This window comes from Pipistrellus kuhlii, unplaced genomic scaffold (genome assembly GCF_014108245.1).
Source record: "Pipistrellus kuhlii isolate mPipKuh1 unplaced genomic scaffold, mPipKuh1.p scaffold_m20_p_39, whole genome shotgun sequence".
Lineage (NCBI taxonomy): Eukaryota > Metazoa > Chordata > Mammalia > Chiroptera > Vespertilionidae > Pipistrellus > Pipistrellus kuhlii.
Window position 1 is genome coordinate 3055596 of NW_023425539.1, and position 15500 is coordinate 3071095.

Here is a 15500-nt window from a genome sequence, read left to right on the forward strand (position 1 = left end):
TATGATAGAGCACACAATTGGGAGTCTATGGCTTCCTGTCTCTACCTGTTAACTTTCCTCCTTGTGAGATTTAAATAATATTGTAATACACCATTCCAGGGCTGCCCTGTTGTTGGTTATGGACATTCCTATTCACTCTGTGTTTCAGCAGAGCTAGTTCAGTGCATAGTCACAAAGCACTGCTGCATTTATTTAAGTTGGGTCTCTTGTCCCTCTTAATGGCATCACAAGCCATTAACAGTTACTTTTTTGAATACTTTAATTCTCTTTCCCATTTAAACTATTTAGTGTATTCTGGGGTTCAATAAATGTATGTAAACCTCAGAATTAACCCTTTGCACTCCGAACCATTCTGGACATTGGCTACCAGCTACTCGACGCTACTTTGCGGCGGACACGTGCGTTGAATTAACTCAATTCCCCGTAATCACTAATAAACTGCAATGTCCCCCCTGAGAGGGGACATCCGAGTGATATGCTAGAATTCCGATGTCCCCTGAGAGGGGACAGCGGAGTGCAAAGGGTTAAAATTGAATGAATAACATAGTCAGAGGTCTTCAGCAGCCAGCAATGGCTTCTGTCATTAGAAATAATTCTTGAAGTTGACTTTTTAAACAGTGGCCATTTGCAAGATAGTAATACAGGGAGCTCAGTCAATGTTTTCTTTGTTAAATATTTAAGGACTAAACAGAACACTGCCTAGAATAACAGAGAGTGACTTACGGACTACTTCTTGTCTTGCAGTAGCACTTGTACCATGGGCTTAGTCCTGCCTCTCTGGAGTGACACCCTAATTCATTTGGATGGTGATGGGTAAGAGCTTTCCCTTTTTATCTTCCTACAGAAAGCCAAGGGGTGGGTTCGTCTTATTACCCATTCATTCAGCTGAATGGGAGGCCCACTGTGCCCAACTGAATTGTCATGTCAGCAGCTCAATGAATCCTTTTAAACTCCTGTTTTGTAAAGTGGAGTAAAAACGCAACTTGCCAAGGCCTCTCACTTCTGTTCTTCTAGGCTGACTATAGTAAGAATCCAAACAAAGAGGAACTAGTTTGTTGGCTCCCTCTTTAATCTGCGCATGCGGGAATGTTGCAATGTTTTCCCAGAAGATGATATGTTCTGTTTCAAATAATCTCTTGCTGCCTCTGCCAGCTGTCAGCCCTTTTCTGTGCCAGTTCCTTCCAGTGACCTTTCACCCCAGCCCCTGGTGTTTTTAGAATGTGTCCCCAAGAAACCAAGATGTTTGCTCCAGTTTATAAAACAGGGTCAAGTTTGCTACATACCCATAAGATTTCCAAATAGAAATATACAGCAGAACAGTTTGTCCTTAGCTACGGCAGGAAAAGTATGTCATTCCCTAACTCCAACGTGGGAGTCCATTCATTCTGCTAAGTACATAAAAGTAGACAATTTGTTGAAGCTTTTCAGTCATGTCCTGTACTCTAATCTACATGGAGTGCCTGAGCCAGTAGCCAGGGAAGCAGCCTTGAAAACTCACAACTGAAATAACCCACTCTCATTTGTGGATTTTTGTCTTATTTTTTTTCCTTAGAGGGTTCAGCGTATCAACAGATAACAGAATTCACATATTCAAACCTGTATCTGTGCAGGCAATGTGGTAAGAAGAATTTTAATATCTATGAAAGTTGTTTAATATGTTAGTAGAGCAGTATGTTGTAAGACGTATTTGAAATGATACAGTTCTCTTTGAAAATGCCGATCTGTTTGTGTATATAGAATTTTGTGTGATCTGTTTGTGTGGCCATCATAGTTAAAAATGACTTAGAAGTTTAATTTGAAAATTACAATGGAGGCCTTGAACATTGGTAAACAAATAATATTTAGAGGTGTTTTTAGACTCTGAAAGATATTTCATGAATCAGATAGTCAGTTGGAACTGAATTTTATGGGGACACATTGACTAAGTTAGTGGCAATCTAGTGCCAAGTCTAAATATCACACTATTACTATGCATTAGCTTTCAATTTCTTAAGGTAATCAGGGATAGCATTGATGGAGTTACCTTATAGTAAATAGAAAAGCTTCATTTAAATTGCTGGTAATTGTTTGTCAAACTGTTTGCATAATGCAAATAAAGCCTTGGAAAAAAATTGTAGTTGATAATAACCATCAGCTGGCATATTGACACTTTTAGCTTACTTACTGATGTCAGGCATTGTGCCTAGTGCTTTACATGGATTACATATAATCATTACATAATCTCCCCAAAAGAATAGTATTAGCTCCTCGTTATGAATGAGAAAACAGGTTTTAGAGAGGTTGTATAACTGGTCTTCAAGTATCTCTTATATTTAAACAAAATAAACTCTTATTCTCTATTTTTCTAGATTATCCAGAAAAATGATCTAATATAACTAAGGAATAATGTCTGTTCCCAGTCAGGAATTTGAATTTTAGGTCCTCATTCAGTTGCCTGTTTTGTAGTGGAAGTCCCCAGGAGGAACAGAATGGACAGAATGAAAGCCAAACAAGAAATAAAGAGCCTGTAAAAGACTCCAGGGAGATCATTTACTCCTGAATAACATGATTGATAGGCTTAGGTGGGCGGGGTCCTAACACAGAGTCAGCTGAACAATTAACCGTCTTATCGTTTTATGGAGTAATTGAAGTAGGACAGAGTTTCAGGTCATTTGTTGAGACCAGATTTTTAGATTTAGGGCATATTTCACAAATAAATTTCTCATGGAAAACATGACTGCTTTTGACTCGGGCTCAGTTAAAAGCAACTCACCTATGTATTCCCAGAGACCAAGTAAAACCAAACAGCAGAAGGCCATAAGTGACAGTGTTTTCAGTTCTATTTTGGGGAGAAGTACAAAGCAGTCTTAATTTTTAAAACAGTAGTTTCAGCAGTAACCTTAGTTCAAGCCTTGATGTTCTAAAGTATACTGACTAGTCCCAGCTCTGTTAGCTTCCTGCAAAATTAAACTTTTTTTGGTGTAACACTTTTTTTGGAGAAGTTAACTGAAAGTCACAGAAAAAAATAAAAGAGATGTGTGTATCAAAGCAGCATTTAGACCAGGTGTTTCCTATACAGGAAGGTAGTGACTGCACCCTCCTCCCACTGCTGTAGGCAGCTGCAGTATCTGAGATGGCTAAGCTTAATGTATTTTAGGGCACTTGTGCCTGGCACTTGTGGCATATGCTTTGAAGCATGTGTTTTCCTGATGAAGAAAACATGCACTGAGTATCCTGTGCTTTACACTAAGCTGGCTTTACCTTTGAATCTGTGTAATGAAACTGAGAATCGCTTGGTAATTCTCTGAGAATTTGGCTTACTTTGAATAATAGTAAAGCATTTAACTTTAATTTAATTAACCCTTTGCACTCCGAACCATTCTGGACATTGGCTACCAGCTACTTGACGCTACTTTGCGGCGGACATGTGCGTTGAATTAACTCAATTCCCCGTAATCACTAATAAACTGCAATGTCCCCCCCTGAGAGGGGACATCCGAGTGATATGCTAGAATTCCGATGTCCCCTGAGAGGGGACAGCGGAGTGCAAAGGGTTAAAGATTCCACAACCTTGTTTTTAAGGAAAAGTCTGTTTTTCTGATAAAAATAGACTGGTTTTGTTTTTTTTCTTATCAAGTTGGTAATGGTCTTATTTTTAAATTAACATTATATAGGGTTGACAAGGTCTCATGGAACTGATATTGTTATATATTACTGATGGGAGAATAAACTGGAACAGCCTTTTTGGAGAATGATTTGCCAGTATGCCTTATCATTTTGCATGCCCTTTGACCTAGTAATTCTATTTCTAAGACTGTATCCTAAAGTAATAATCATGGGTGTGTACAAAAATTTTAACTATAAGAATGTTTGTTGGTGTTCTAATAGGAAAAAATAGGAAATAATTTAAATATCTGAAAAAGAGTAATCAGTTAAATTATATGTCCATGTTGCTAAGAATGAAACCATTAAAATGTATCTAGTTGAAGAATATTTAATGGCATAGAAAGATGTTGATGATGAAGTGTAAAATAAAAGAACAGGTTAAAATAGTATGCTGAATATGGTCATATATTTATTGTAAATCTATGCATAGACAAAAAGTCTGGAAAAATCTATACTAAAACCTTACCAGTAGTTATTTTTGGGCCATTAGATTACAGTGCCTAAAAGAATGCCTAGTTCATAATTGGAGCGCAGTTAGTATTTGTTGAATGAAATGTTTTATTAGCAATAAATTTCTGTCTTTTACAAGATATTTCCACCTTTTACCTGAGGTTCCTAAATTTTTCCAAGTGAGCATGGATCACTTTTATTATGAGGGAAAAAGAAATTAAAAGACATTTTTAAGAAAAAGATGTATCCTTGGCTGGATAGCTTAGTTGGTTGGAGCTTCATCCCAATAAGCCAATGTTGTGAGTTCCATCTCCAGTCAGGGCACATACAAGAAGCAACCAATTAATGCATAAATAAGTGGAACAACAAATAGATGTTTTCCTCTCCCTCCCTTCCCTCTGCCTCTGCCTCTCCTTCTCTGTCCTCCCTCCCCCCGCACCCCCTTTTTCCTTTCTAAAATCAGGTGTTGTTTTGTGTGTGTTTTTGTGGGGGGGGGGGGTTGTTGTTGTTTTTTTAATGTAAATGGGTTGGCTACAAAATTTTCTCATAATGTTTTTTTTTCCCTTAGGAAAGACATTAATTTATAGCTTAATAAAACACATTTCATTCAACAAGTACTAACTGTGCTTCAATTATGAACTAGGCATTTTTTAAACACTTGAGATATATCAGTAAACAAAACAGAAAGATGCCTGCTGTTGTGTAACTAACTTTCTAGAATTCCTGGCTTTAGTTTTTCCAAGCATATAACCAAAAAGGTAGTTTTCAGTTTTGTTTACTCTTCTTGGGTTCCTGAGTTCAGAGTCAGAGATTTAATTAGTCTAAGAATAACCAGAGCTGTTCTTAGAAAGTAGCTCAAGTGTATGAATAAATGGTTTCAAGAAATTGGGAGACTAAGGCAGCAAGAATTTTAAACGTCATAAGATCAGTGCTGCCTGGACATTCAAGAACATATCCTAAAAGTTTAGGGACATCTATCTGTGATCTTCATGGTGCTTCCAAAAATAATAGAGAATGTATGCTATAACATGAATCTATGCCAAGGAAAACAAATCTTTCTATACCAAAGGTTGTCATCTTAGTTCTCTGGTGATATAGCATAGACACAGCATGATTGCAACTTGGGGTCATGAGTTTCATAGGTACCTGGACCTGTTTTTTACTGTTGGGTTGTCAATTCTCCTGTTTCCCTTTACCCCCACCTTAATATCACTCTGTATCTTTCAAGTCTAGTACTAAATGTCTAGTCAAGTGTTATGAACATAATTACTCCAGATAATTACTATAATCAGAATCAGAGAATCTTGAATTCCAGGGAGTAGAATCTCCAAAGACCAAATTCTATAGGGTTTAAAAATTGGAGGAGATTGAAGTGCACATGGATTATTGGCCTTTTGATACCCCCATAATTCTGCAGTGCTCATTTCCCTGCATATCTTTCAGGTCTGCACTCCAGAGTTTACACAAGGCTTGTGAAGTGGCCAGAATGCATAACTACTACCCAGGCAGCCTGTTTCTCACCTGGGTGAGTTATTATGAGAGCCATATCAACTCAGATCAATCATCAGTCAATGAATGGAATGCCATGCAAGATGTACAGTCCCACCGGCCTGACTCTCCAGCTCTCTTCACTGACATGTAAGTCACTTTGCTAAGGATCATGGAAGTCCTGTCTGTTGTGTTCTAGAATGCTGAAAGCCACTGTTCCTCCCCAATCTCTCGGGGAATTAATCTTACCCAGCAATATTAGTCGTTGTCTACACTACAAACTGCCACATAAAGAACCCTGTTCTTTCTGTTGTCTGCAAAGGCCTGAGGAGTTTCATTCATGGGCACAATGTAGTCTGCATAGAAAAGAACTGCAATATCATAAAATCCCATTAATTCAGATTCCACTAATGTGAAATTTGAGCTTATTAAAGGAGTTAGCTAAAGTCTGCCTTTGCATTGTCTGTGAAAGAAATATTTGGTAAATAAATTAATGACAAAGAGAAGCTTTTAAAAGGATGTTTCCAATACTTAAATTGTTTCTATTCCCGCTGGAGTGGCTCAGTTGGTTGAGTGTCATCCTGTACACTGAAAGGTTGCGGATTCAATCCCTGGTTGGGGCACATACGGAAGGCAACCAATCCATGTTTTTCTCTCACATCAATGTTTCTGTGTCTCTCTCACTCCCTTTCTCTCTCTAAGCATGTCCTTGGGTGAGGATTTAAAAAAAAAAAAAAAGTAAAGAAAAGATGTTTCTAGTCAATTAAAAAGAATACTTAGGTACTTAGGTTTCATGTTAATTCTAACCTGATATCTGTGCAGATCAGATATTTTTTTCAATATTTTATAATTTGTGTTAAGACCTTTGCCTTGTTAACTCTGTCTCACTAAGATTTTATTAAATCTTCCTGGTGTACTGTGAGTTATATAAAGGCCTAAGGTGGAGCTGATGTTTATTTCCTTTTTATGCCTGTGTGTTGAAACTTATGTGACTATTTTAGAAATTTGTTCATACTTAGTTCCTGCTTTGGAAATTAATCAGGATGTTTATTTTGCTCTGAGTTGATCTCTCTACATTTTCAAGGTATTCTATAGCTAGGAGAAAAGAATAGCTACTTACTAACTGATCTTCTAAACCTTTGTCTACAGATTCCTAAAGTAATACAAAAATAGTTCATGATTTTTTTTAAAAGGCTTATTCGAATAATATAATAAACTAGATGCCCAGTGCACAAATTTCATGCATGAGTAGGGTCCCTAGCAGCAGGCCCTGTCCCCTGGTCGAACTCCCAGTTGAGGGGACAATTTGCATATTAGACTTTTATTATAGAGGATTATTTTTACTAGAAAAGGTGAAATTTCCAAGAATTGTGTGAACAAAACAGTCAGAAAAGCAATGGAAGTTTTTGCAAAGGGTGTTACTGGTACTAGGACCTCTTTTTCATTAGACTTCATCCTTTAAAGATCCCACAGTAACAAAAAAGGTAAGGGTTAGTTTGGCTTTCAGAATCATGGGAAATGTTACTAATTTCCAGCTTTACAGCTGGTTCATGGGTATCAGAGGAATGGATGTTGCATCTGGCTCAAAAATGGACATTCTGAATCAGACTTACATGAAAGAGAGAAAACCCTTCTTATTTTTCATGATTTTTTTAGAGGAATTTGGAAATTATAATACAAAAGAGGAAAATTAAATTGCCCATAATTTCTCTACATTCCCAAACACACACACACACACACATACACACACACACACACACACAAATGTGAAATGTACTCCCTGGCACTTGATAGAAGCTCATTATATATTAGTTCTTAGTGTGTATAATATAGCTCCAGTTTTAAGATAATTTTATAAACAAATATGTATCTGTTCATTAAAAAAAAGATTGAAAACGGTCAGTCACCATATTTTAATAACTCTGATAGAAGGATTTTCAGTGATTTTATTTTTTTGCGTTTGTATGTATTTTCTGAATTTTTCTCCAGTGAGATTGAGAAAGTGTATTTGTCTTGTAATGATTTTTCCATTTCCTCCCTAAGTTGACCAGAAAAAAATATTTTTTTAAGTATGCTGCAAAACACAGGGAGAATGTGTGCCAAATGAACTTAAATGCTCTGTGAATAAAGTATATATTTAAAAATCCAAGGAAGGGGAAGAAGGGAACATACCTGAATGGTGCCTCCAGTTTATGTCAAGTGCTATGCCAGGCTCTTCATAAAAGTATCTTATTTAATCTTTATAAGAACCTCATGAAGCACATATTATTACTTTCCTTATTTTATATAAAAGGAAAGAGGCTCAGAGAAAGGAAGGAACTTGTTCAAGTTCACACCACTAGCAGAACTAAAATTAAAACCTAAAACATACATGTGTCTGCTCCCAAACCACTCTGCCTCAAGCAAGTGTGAAGCAGTTGGATAAAGATTGCTGAACTAGGGAATCTAAACCATGCACAAAGATGCTAAACTTTTTTCTTTTTTTTTACCAATATTTCTTTTTAATAGAAGACTGAAGTGTGTGACACTCTACCATTAGCCACGTCTAGGAAAAATGGTAGGGAACATGGTAAAGAATTTTAGTCCTAGTCAAGACAGGAAGACTGAGGGCTGACTGACAGGGTATAATTATTAGCTGTATTCTGTAGGGTTCATGAAAAACTAAAAGTCCCAGTGGTAGGGAGCCCCAAGGTTGTGGGGTCAAAACATCCATCTTTGGAGATTCCTAAAGCTATTTTTGCAGCCAGTGATAAGGCCGTAGGCAGCAAGGGTGGGCAGGATGCCTAAAGGCTTAGTCCATTCCCATCTCCAAATACGGAGGTGCAGAGCAGATACCTTTCTTGAGTAGGTAGGAAGGGAAAGATGAGACAGAAAGTATTGTCTGTCAGCCTCCCTCACATTCTGAATAATATGAAATAATGCATTTTGAGAAAAGCATCCAGTTACATTGAACCAATATCTGTATAGTAATTGGAGAATCAGCTTCCTAATTTGATTTCATATTAAAATTCCAAGGGTGCCAAAACCGGTTTGGCTTAATGGATAAAGCGTCGGCTTGGGGACTGAAAGGTCCCAGGTCCGATTCCGGTCAAGGTCATGTACCTTGGTTGCGGGCATATCCCCAGTAGGGGGTGTGCAAGAGGCAGCTGATCGATGACTCTCTCATCGTTGTTTCCAACTCTCTCTCTATCTCTCTCCCTTCCTCTCTGTACAAAATCAATAAAATATATATTTTTTTAAATTCCAAGGGTAATTTTATTTTTAAAAGAATCAGAAGACTAAGGGAAGCAACAAAATCCTGCAGGTAGAGTGTTAACTAGGCTGACAGTTCTGGTTCTCTTGCCAGTGTATGTGATCATTGGCATGTCATTTAACCCTCCAGCTTTTTACTTTCTTTATCTGTAAAACCATTTCACAAAGATATTGTGAGAGCTTTTGTGAAAAGGAAAGAATTTTGAATGGAAATATTCCAGGTAGTTAATCCTTAAAACCCATTTTAGAAGAGAATTTGCCTCATTGTAGAAGACAGGAATCACTCTTGCTTCTTTCCTGTGTTCTAAAACCATAGCATTGAATGAATTATCAGCATTAGGTGGCATTTTATGCAACAGAAGACCCAATTCCGTAGTGGGTCACATCACTGGCCTACCCAGCTCAGCAAGTGGTACTCAGTGGTACTTATGGATTGTGGTCCTCCGTTAAAGTTTATACTCAGTATAGCTTATTTGCCTTTATTTCTTCATGATCTATATATGTGAATATATTTAAGGGCTTTTAGACATGTACAACCTTCAAGTAATAATTTCTACGTATTTATATTCTGAAAAGAACTTTTTTAAAATATTATTCTCTTCTGGCCATTAGAAACCTGTCAATTTGGAACCATGATCAAATAGCACATTCATTAACTTAATTAGATTCCTGCCTAAGAAAAATCAATATTTCTCTCTTCTCAGACCAACTGAACGTGAGCGAACAGAAAGACTAATTAAAACCAAATTAAGGGAGATTATGATGCAGAAGGATTTAGAGAATATCACATCCAAAGAGGTAAGAGACCTTAAGTCCTCATTGTTTCTTTTCTTTTCTTTTTTTAAATTATTGATTAAGGTATCCCATATTTGTCCTCAACTCCCCATTCCAATCCCCCACCTCTTACCACTCATGCCCCCACCTCCCTATTGTCCTTGACCACTGATTAGGCTCATATGTATGCACATAAGTCCTTCGGTTGATCTCTCCCTTTTATCCCCACCCTCCCTTTGAGGTCCAATAGTCTGACCCATGGCTCCTTATCTCTGGGTCTGTTCTTGTTCATCAATCTATGTTGTTCATCATTTCCCCTAGATGAGTGAGATCATGTCCTACTGGAAATATAAGAATCAAAAATGAGATAAGCAATCATCGTTATGCTGAAAGGCATATAGTCCTCTTTGTTTCAAGGCCAGATAGGAGTGGGATAGGTATGGGGCTAACAATGGTGAGTGAGTGAAAAAACAGAGGGACTTTAGAGAAATTAGTATAATATGTCATCTTTGTTTCAGATACGAACTGAGTTGGAAATGCAAATGGTTTGCAACCTGAGAGAATTCAAGGAATATATAGATAATGAAATGATAGTGATTCTTGGTCAGATGGACAGTCCGACACAGATATTTGAGCACGTGTTCTTGGTAAGTTTTAGGGCCTGTTTAAGTGGTGTGCCAAAGATAGTCCATACCAACTCATGGGGAAGGGGCAGCTGTTAAATTTTATTATATTTAAATAAAATGTAACAACATTAAAAACAAAGGTAATAAATACTCAAACCTCATCAGTTTCTAATTTTTTTACTATTACCTGTGCTCTTACGTTTATTTATGTCTATTGTGTGGTGGAGATGTTAAATAATGGTGAGTTTCTTCTCTTCTATTCCCAATTTCTCATTCAGTGATTTCATAAGATTGACTATGGTGGGAAAATTTACACCAAGGAAACTGGCAAATGCTACAGATAGGCCTTCTTCTCCATCCCCTTGCCCCCCAATGGGTTATTAAATATCTCACCTGTTCTCTTCATAATAGTCAAAGTAAGAAACAGACCAGTCGGTAATAGTTTTCTACAGTGTACCCAACTAGGATGATGCTTTAAGGTCATTCTTTCAAGTCTGCCAGATGTGTCTTAAGGTCGGATATATCTGAGCAGAGCAAGTGAGAGGCTATTGGATTTTTAAGCATTTTGAACCTTGTAGCTACATTTTGAGTTCTGAATACTTTTATGATTACTAAAAATTTGGTGATTTAAAATTGTTCTTCATAGTTCTTGAACATTCATTAACCTGTAATTAGCCCAAGAGAACCTCTCTGAGAGATAAATTGAGAAAGCTTCTAAAATCCTAAATGTTAAAGAGTTCTGGTTTTCATCTGTACGTAGTAGTGGGAACAAGGTTAGCTAGGATAATTAAAATTGGGGGTGGGGGGAATGGAAAGATGCCAAACCCTCTGTGGGGTTTTTGTTTGTTTGTTTTTATGCTCATCCTGGGATATGTTTATTGATTTTTAAAGAGAGAGAAAGAGAAACATCGATGAGAGAGAAGCAACATCGTTCAGTTGCCTCCCTTATGTGTCCCGCCTACGGATCAAACCTGCAGTCTAGATAGGTGCTCTGACGAGAATCAAGCCTGAAATCTTTTTGGTGTACAGGATGACACTCCAACCAACTGAGCCACCGGCCAGGGCAAAACCTTGTTTTTGTTTCCATTTCCCACACACTTTGACCAAAAATGCTAACTAGGAACTAAATTTGATTGGTTTGAATTTCACTTCTTTCTCTGGTGAGGACAATTGTGAGCTGTGAAATAATTAGAAGCTGGGAAACAGGAGAGAAGAATAAATGCACAGGAACTGACTAAACTGGATCATCTTACCCTGAATATTCAAGTTTATTTCACCCAGCGGTCAAGTCTTGTGCCCTGAATTAACTTATTGACACTCCAGAGCAAGCATGTCAAACTCGCAGCATGCCTCGTTTATTTGGCCCATGTTAGCCTTTGAGTTTGAATATGAGTACTACGGAGTGACTCATAGTGGTATATAGCTATGAAATTACTCATGAAAAGCTCTAAGCTAGGAAGGGAGCTTCTTTCTATTACTTTAACTTGACCATTGCTATTTCTGGATGTGGATCATACAGCAAAGCTGTCATTGACCTTTTCATTTGTAAAGCATCTGTCTTTGATGTCTTTTATGTATACTTCCATGAGGATTTTCAGATGTTCCCTGCTCTTGTATTGCTGGAAAGAATTTTTGTATTATCTATAGAAAACTTCTGAGTCACTCATTCAAATGGACCCTGTCCCCATTTGTCATGTATGGTGACATTTTTATGAAGGGCAAGTGCCCATAGCCACAAAAGCTCACATTTGAAAGTGACCAGCATGTCGAAACCAGTTTGGCTCAGTGGTAGAGCGTCGGTCTGCGGACTGAAAGGTCCCAGGTTCGATTCTGGTCAAGGGCATGTACCTTGGTTGTGGGCACATCCCCAGTAGGGGATGTGCAGGAGGCAGCCGATCAGTGTTTCTCTCTCATTGATGTTTCCAACTCTCTATCTCTCTCCCTTCCTCTCTGTACAAAATCAATAAAGTATTTAAAAAAAAAAAAGATAGAAAGAAAGAAAGAAAGAAAGAAAAGAAAGTGACCAGCACTATAAACTTAAATTCTCCATTGAGCTTGGATTTTATACCTAAAAGGATATAGACATGAATATCAAATATAGTCCATATCTGACTGGTCAACCTGTTTAATTTCAGTCAGACTTCCCCATGTCCCTTCAAGAACTACCTTCTTCTTACTGCCCCCCTCTTCAAAGGGTATAGTTTAGGACATATAAACAAATTTTAAGAGTACTTTAAGCAGAAAGAACAGTCCATTTTTAATATGTATCAATGTCTATTTTTTGAAAAAGGAAACTATTCTGCTGTAGATACAATTCTGTTTTCAAGAGAATGGAGAGAAAAAATCTTTTATTTGAGAAAAAAAATCTTTTAAAGTAGAGAATCCTGAAACTTAACTCTTATTCAACAAAATCAGTAGGTGAACAGATTGTCTAAACATCTTATTGTACTTTTTCCCTGATGGCTTTCTCCCTTTGTTTGCACCACCATGTGCTATGTCCAACCCCCTATATCTTCTCCTCCAGTGCGTCTATGCTCTGCTGGCTTCCCTAGCAATTAACACAGAAAAAAGGTGTCTTATCCAAGTTGCAAATGGTGGTGCTAATTTTCTGCAAAATCATTTTATCATGTGCGTAGCTGCCATGCCTGGAGTGCAAGTAGTTGTGTGAAGAGAGGCAGCAGGATTTCTCCCCTCCCTTGGAAGAATGTTTAGCTCTGCACTACACAGAGATGTTTATTTGAAAAGGTGTCCAGCTGGTCTGAAGAGGAAACGTGTAGAGCATAGTTTAAAGAAAATCTGCAGCAAGAAGAGAGGATTCATTGGCTGGAAGCCAGACTATTTCCAGAAAAAGTTCTTCCACACCCTTAAGAGTGTACTATTTCTCTGAGCTAGAAGTTTTGCCCAGCCAAATCTCAACATCAACAGCTCTCCTGGAGGCTGGCCGATTTGGCTGAGAAAAAGCAAGATGTGAACAGAGACCCTTTGCAGAAAGGCAGGCGGCTTTCTTAGTTCAACAAGGGAAACACGGGAGTATTGGACGCACAACCAATAATTTTGTTCATGGAAAAAAAGTCAGAATTTTGCTGCTGGTATATTTTTCAAGATTTGACATTACAATATCCTTGTAGAATAGTATTTATTTTTCAAAGAAAAATTAAGCCTAAAATCGGCGGTTATTTTTTTACAGCAGGTGTAGAGAAATGGAGGATATGTGAGTAAGTCTGACAATAATCAAATTGTCTATTTTTATCATATTCATAATTTTCATCCCTCTACTAGAGATGTATAGGATAAAGTTAGATCTTGTGCCTGGTTGCCACAGTAATGTAACTTACAGAGCTGAGGCTACAGGTGTGATGAAAAAGATATAGCCTGGGATACCAATCCTTAATTATGTCAAGTTGTATTGATTTGAGGAGAACCTCAGTATACATTTTCTTATTTGCCATAAATGTACTCTCCTATTCTATTTTGGTTGGAACATTTGTACCCAAACAGGACTATTTCCAGAGGATAACAGTGGGAGGGGATGGGGAGAACCAGTTACTTGGGTCTTTGGGACCGAGTACAGTGTAGGGGAACCCAGAGTTAAAAGATGGAAGTGAACTTAGTTAAAAATGTATTACAGTCCCAGGATTTCACTTTACATTTCAGGAATATTAGAAAATGCTTTACATAATTACATAGAACATGGTGAAAATCCCCATGGAATTAAGTCATTGTAAGCCTGGGAAGCAGAGACAAAGAGGTTGAATCTGTGTAAGACCCCAGGAGGCCAATATAAATGTCATTTGCATTGAGGGCAGAAAAGTAATTACACCACATTGACTCCAGTTCTTTCTTTCAGGTTGAACTTGAAGAAGCCATAACCATAGCCCAAGTCACATTGCACAGGCTTCACTGCAACAGTAGCCAGGGCTTTTAGTTTGTTTTGTTTCTGGATATGTGTCATTTCGCATTGACAGGTTGAATTTTCTCAGACAGGTAGATAAAAATCATGGACTTTCCCCATCATGTCAGGATTATTTCCATCTAGCTGGACAGAGTTCCTCTCAGATGATTTAGGTTTCTAAATTAAGGAGTTAGGGATCACATTTCCTTGGTTCCAGTTTAGCCACTCAACCCTTGAGTATTACTTGACTTCTTTCTCCTTGAAGTCCTTTGTAGTTCTTGCCTCTTTCTTTGGTGTGAGAGCTGGTTTTCTAAGGTTGAGCTGAAAGCCTTCAGAACCTCCCATATTTTGGGAAAGCAAGTCAGCTGAGCCCTACTCTATAGAAAAGCTCAGTTATTCATCACTTACTGGAACCTCGGTACAGTATCCTTGAGATCTTCCAGTTAAATGGCTAAATTACATTTCACTTGTAATATTGTGATACTTGTTTCATTTAATCATTCAACAAACATTTGTTGATTCTCTTTATTGTGCCAGGCATGAGGGTAGATGTTTGTGGAGTGTGATCTAATTCCATAAGGAAGGAGTGATGATCCATAGCAGATACTCACAGAAGACCAAAGGGATAAGGATACAAAAGTGACCCTTGGGTTAGACAATTAGAAAACTCATTAGTAACATTAGCAAGAATGATGAGGGCAGAAGCCATAATGCTGTGGAAGTGTTAGATTATGTTTCTGTGAAACTTGGCTATGAAGGGAAGGGAGAAAGTACAGTGTATAGAGGAGGATTCAGAATGAAGAGAAGGTTTTCCCATTTTAATATGTGAGAAACTGTTTGTTGGCTTATAAAAGGCAGAAATTTATTTCTCACAGTTCTAGAGGCTGAAAGTCTGGCATCAGGGTGCCTGCAGGTTGAGTGAGGGCCCTCTTCCAAGTTTCAGACTTCTCTCTGTATTCTCACATGGCAGAGGAATTGGGAGAAACTATATATTTGTAACCTAAGGAGGAAGGTACTCACTAGATGTACAGAACTATGTTGGAGGGAGGGTGTAAGAGAGTTCTATTTTATAGATAAGGAAAATGAGGACAGGTTAAGTAGTTTGTCTAATGCCTCACAGTAGGAGGGGGTTTCAGACTTGAACCCAAGCCTTCTAATGCTAAATTCTGTTTAACTCAAGTAACTTTAAAGCAAAACAATATTCACGTGGCCTCCAAGATTGCTTACACCTAAAGATGACTACTTGTAAAGTAAACTCTACAATAGAAGGATGTAACAGACATAAAGATACTACCAAGAATTCCAAGTCAGCATGATAAATAATGGGACAAAGTGACAGTATGTGCCTCATGATTTGATGCAGTAGGAAGTAC

The 15500-nt window shown here is 37.8% G+C and overlaps 1 protein-coding gene across 23 annotated transcripts in view; it reads left to right on the forward strand.

Moving 5' to 3' along the window:
* Positions 1–15500, forward strand: part of SSH2 (slingshot protein phosphatase 2) — a 211806-nt gene that overhangs the window by 167876 nt on the left and 28430 nt on the right. For 16 of the 23 annotated variants that reach the window (XM_045571047.1, XM_045571048.1, XM_036408682.2 and 13 more), the window contains 5 exons: positions 745–813; positions 1553–1618; positions 5539–5733; positions 9540–9633; positions 10104–10256. In XM_045571047.1, the coding sequence (XP_045427003.1) occupies positions 745–813; positions 1553–1618; positions 5539–5733; positions 9540–9633; positions 10104–10256 (577 nt within the window). Of the gene's footprint in view, positions 1–681; positions 814–1552; positions 1619–5538; positions 5734–9539; positions 9634–10103; positions 10257–15500 lie in introns of all 23 variants that reach the window. The other 7 variants (XM_045571044.1, XM_036408670.2, XM_036408673.2 and 4 more) reach the window with 4 other exon arrangements.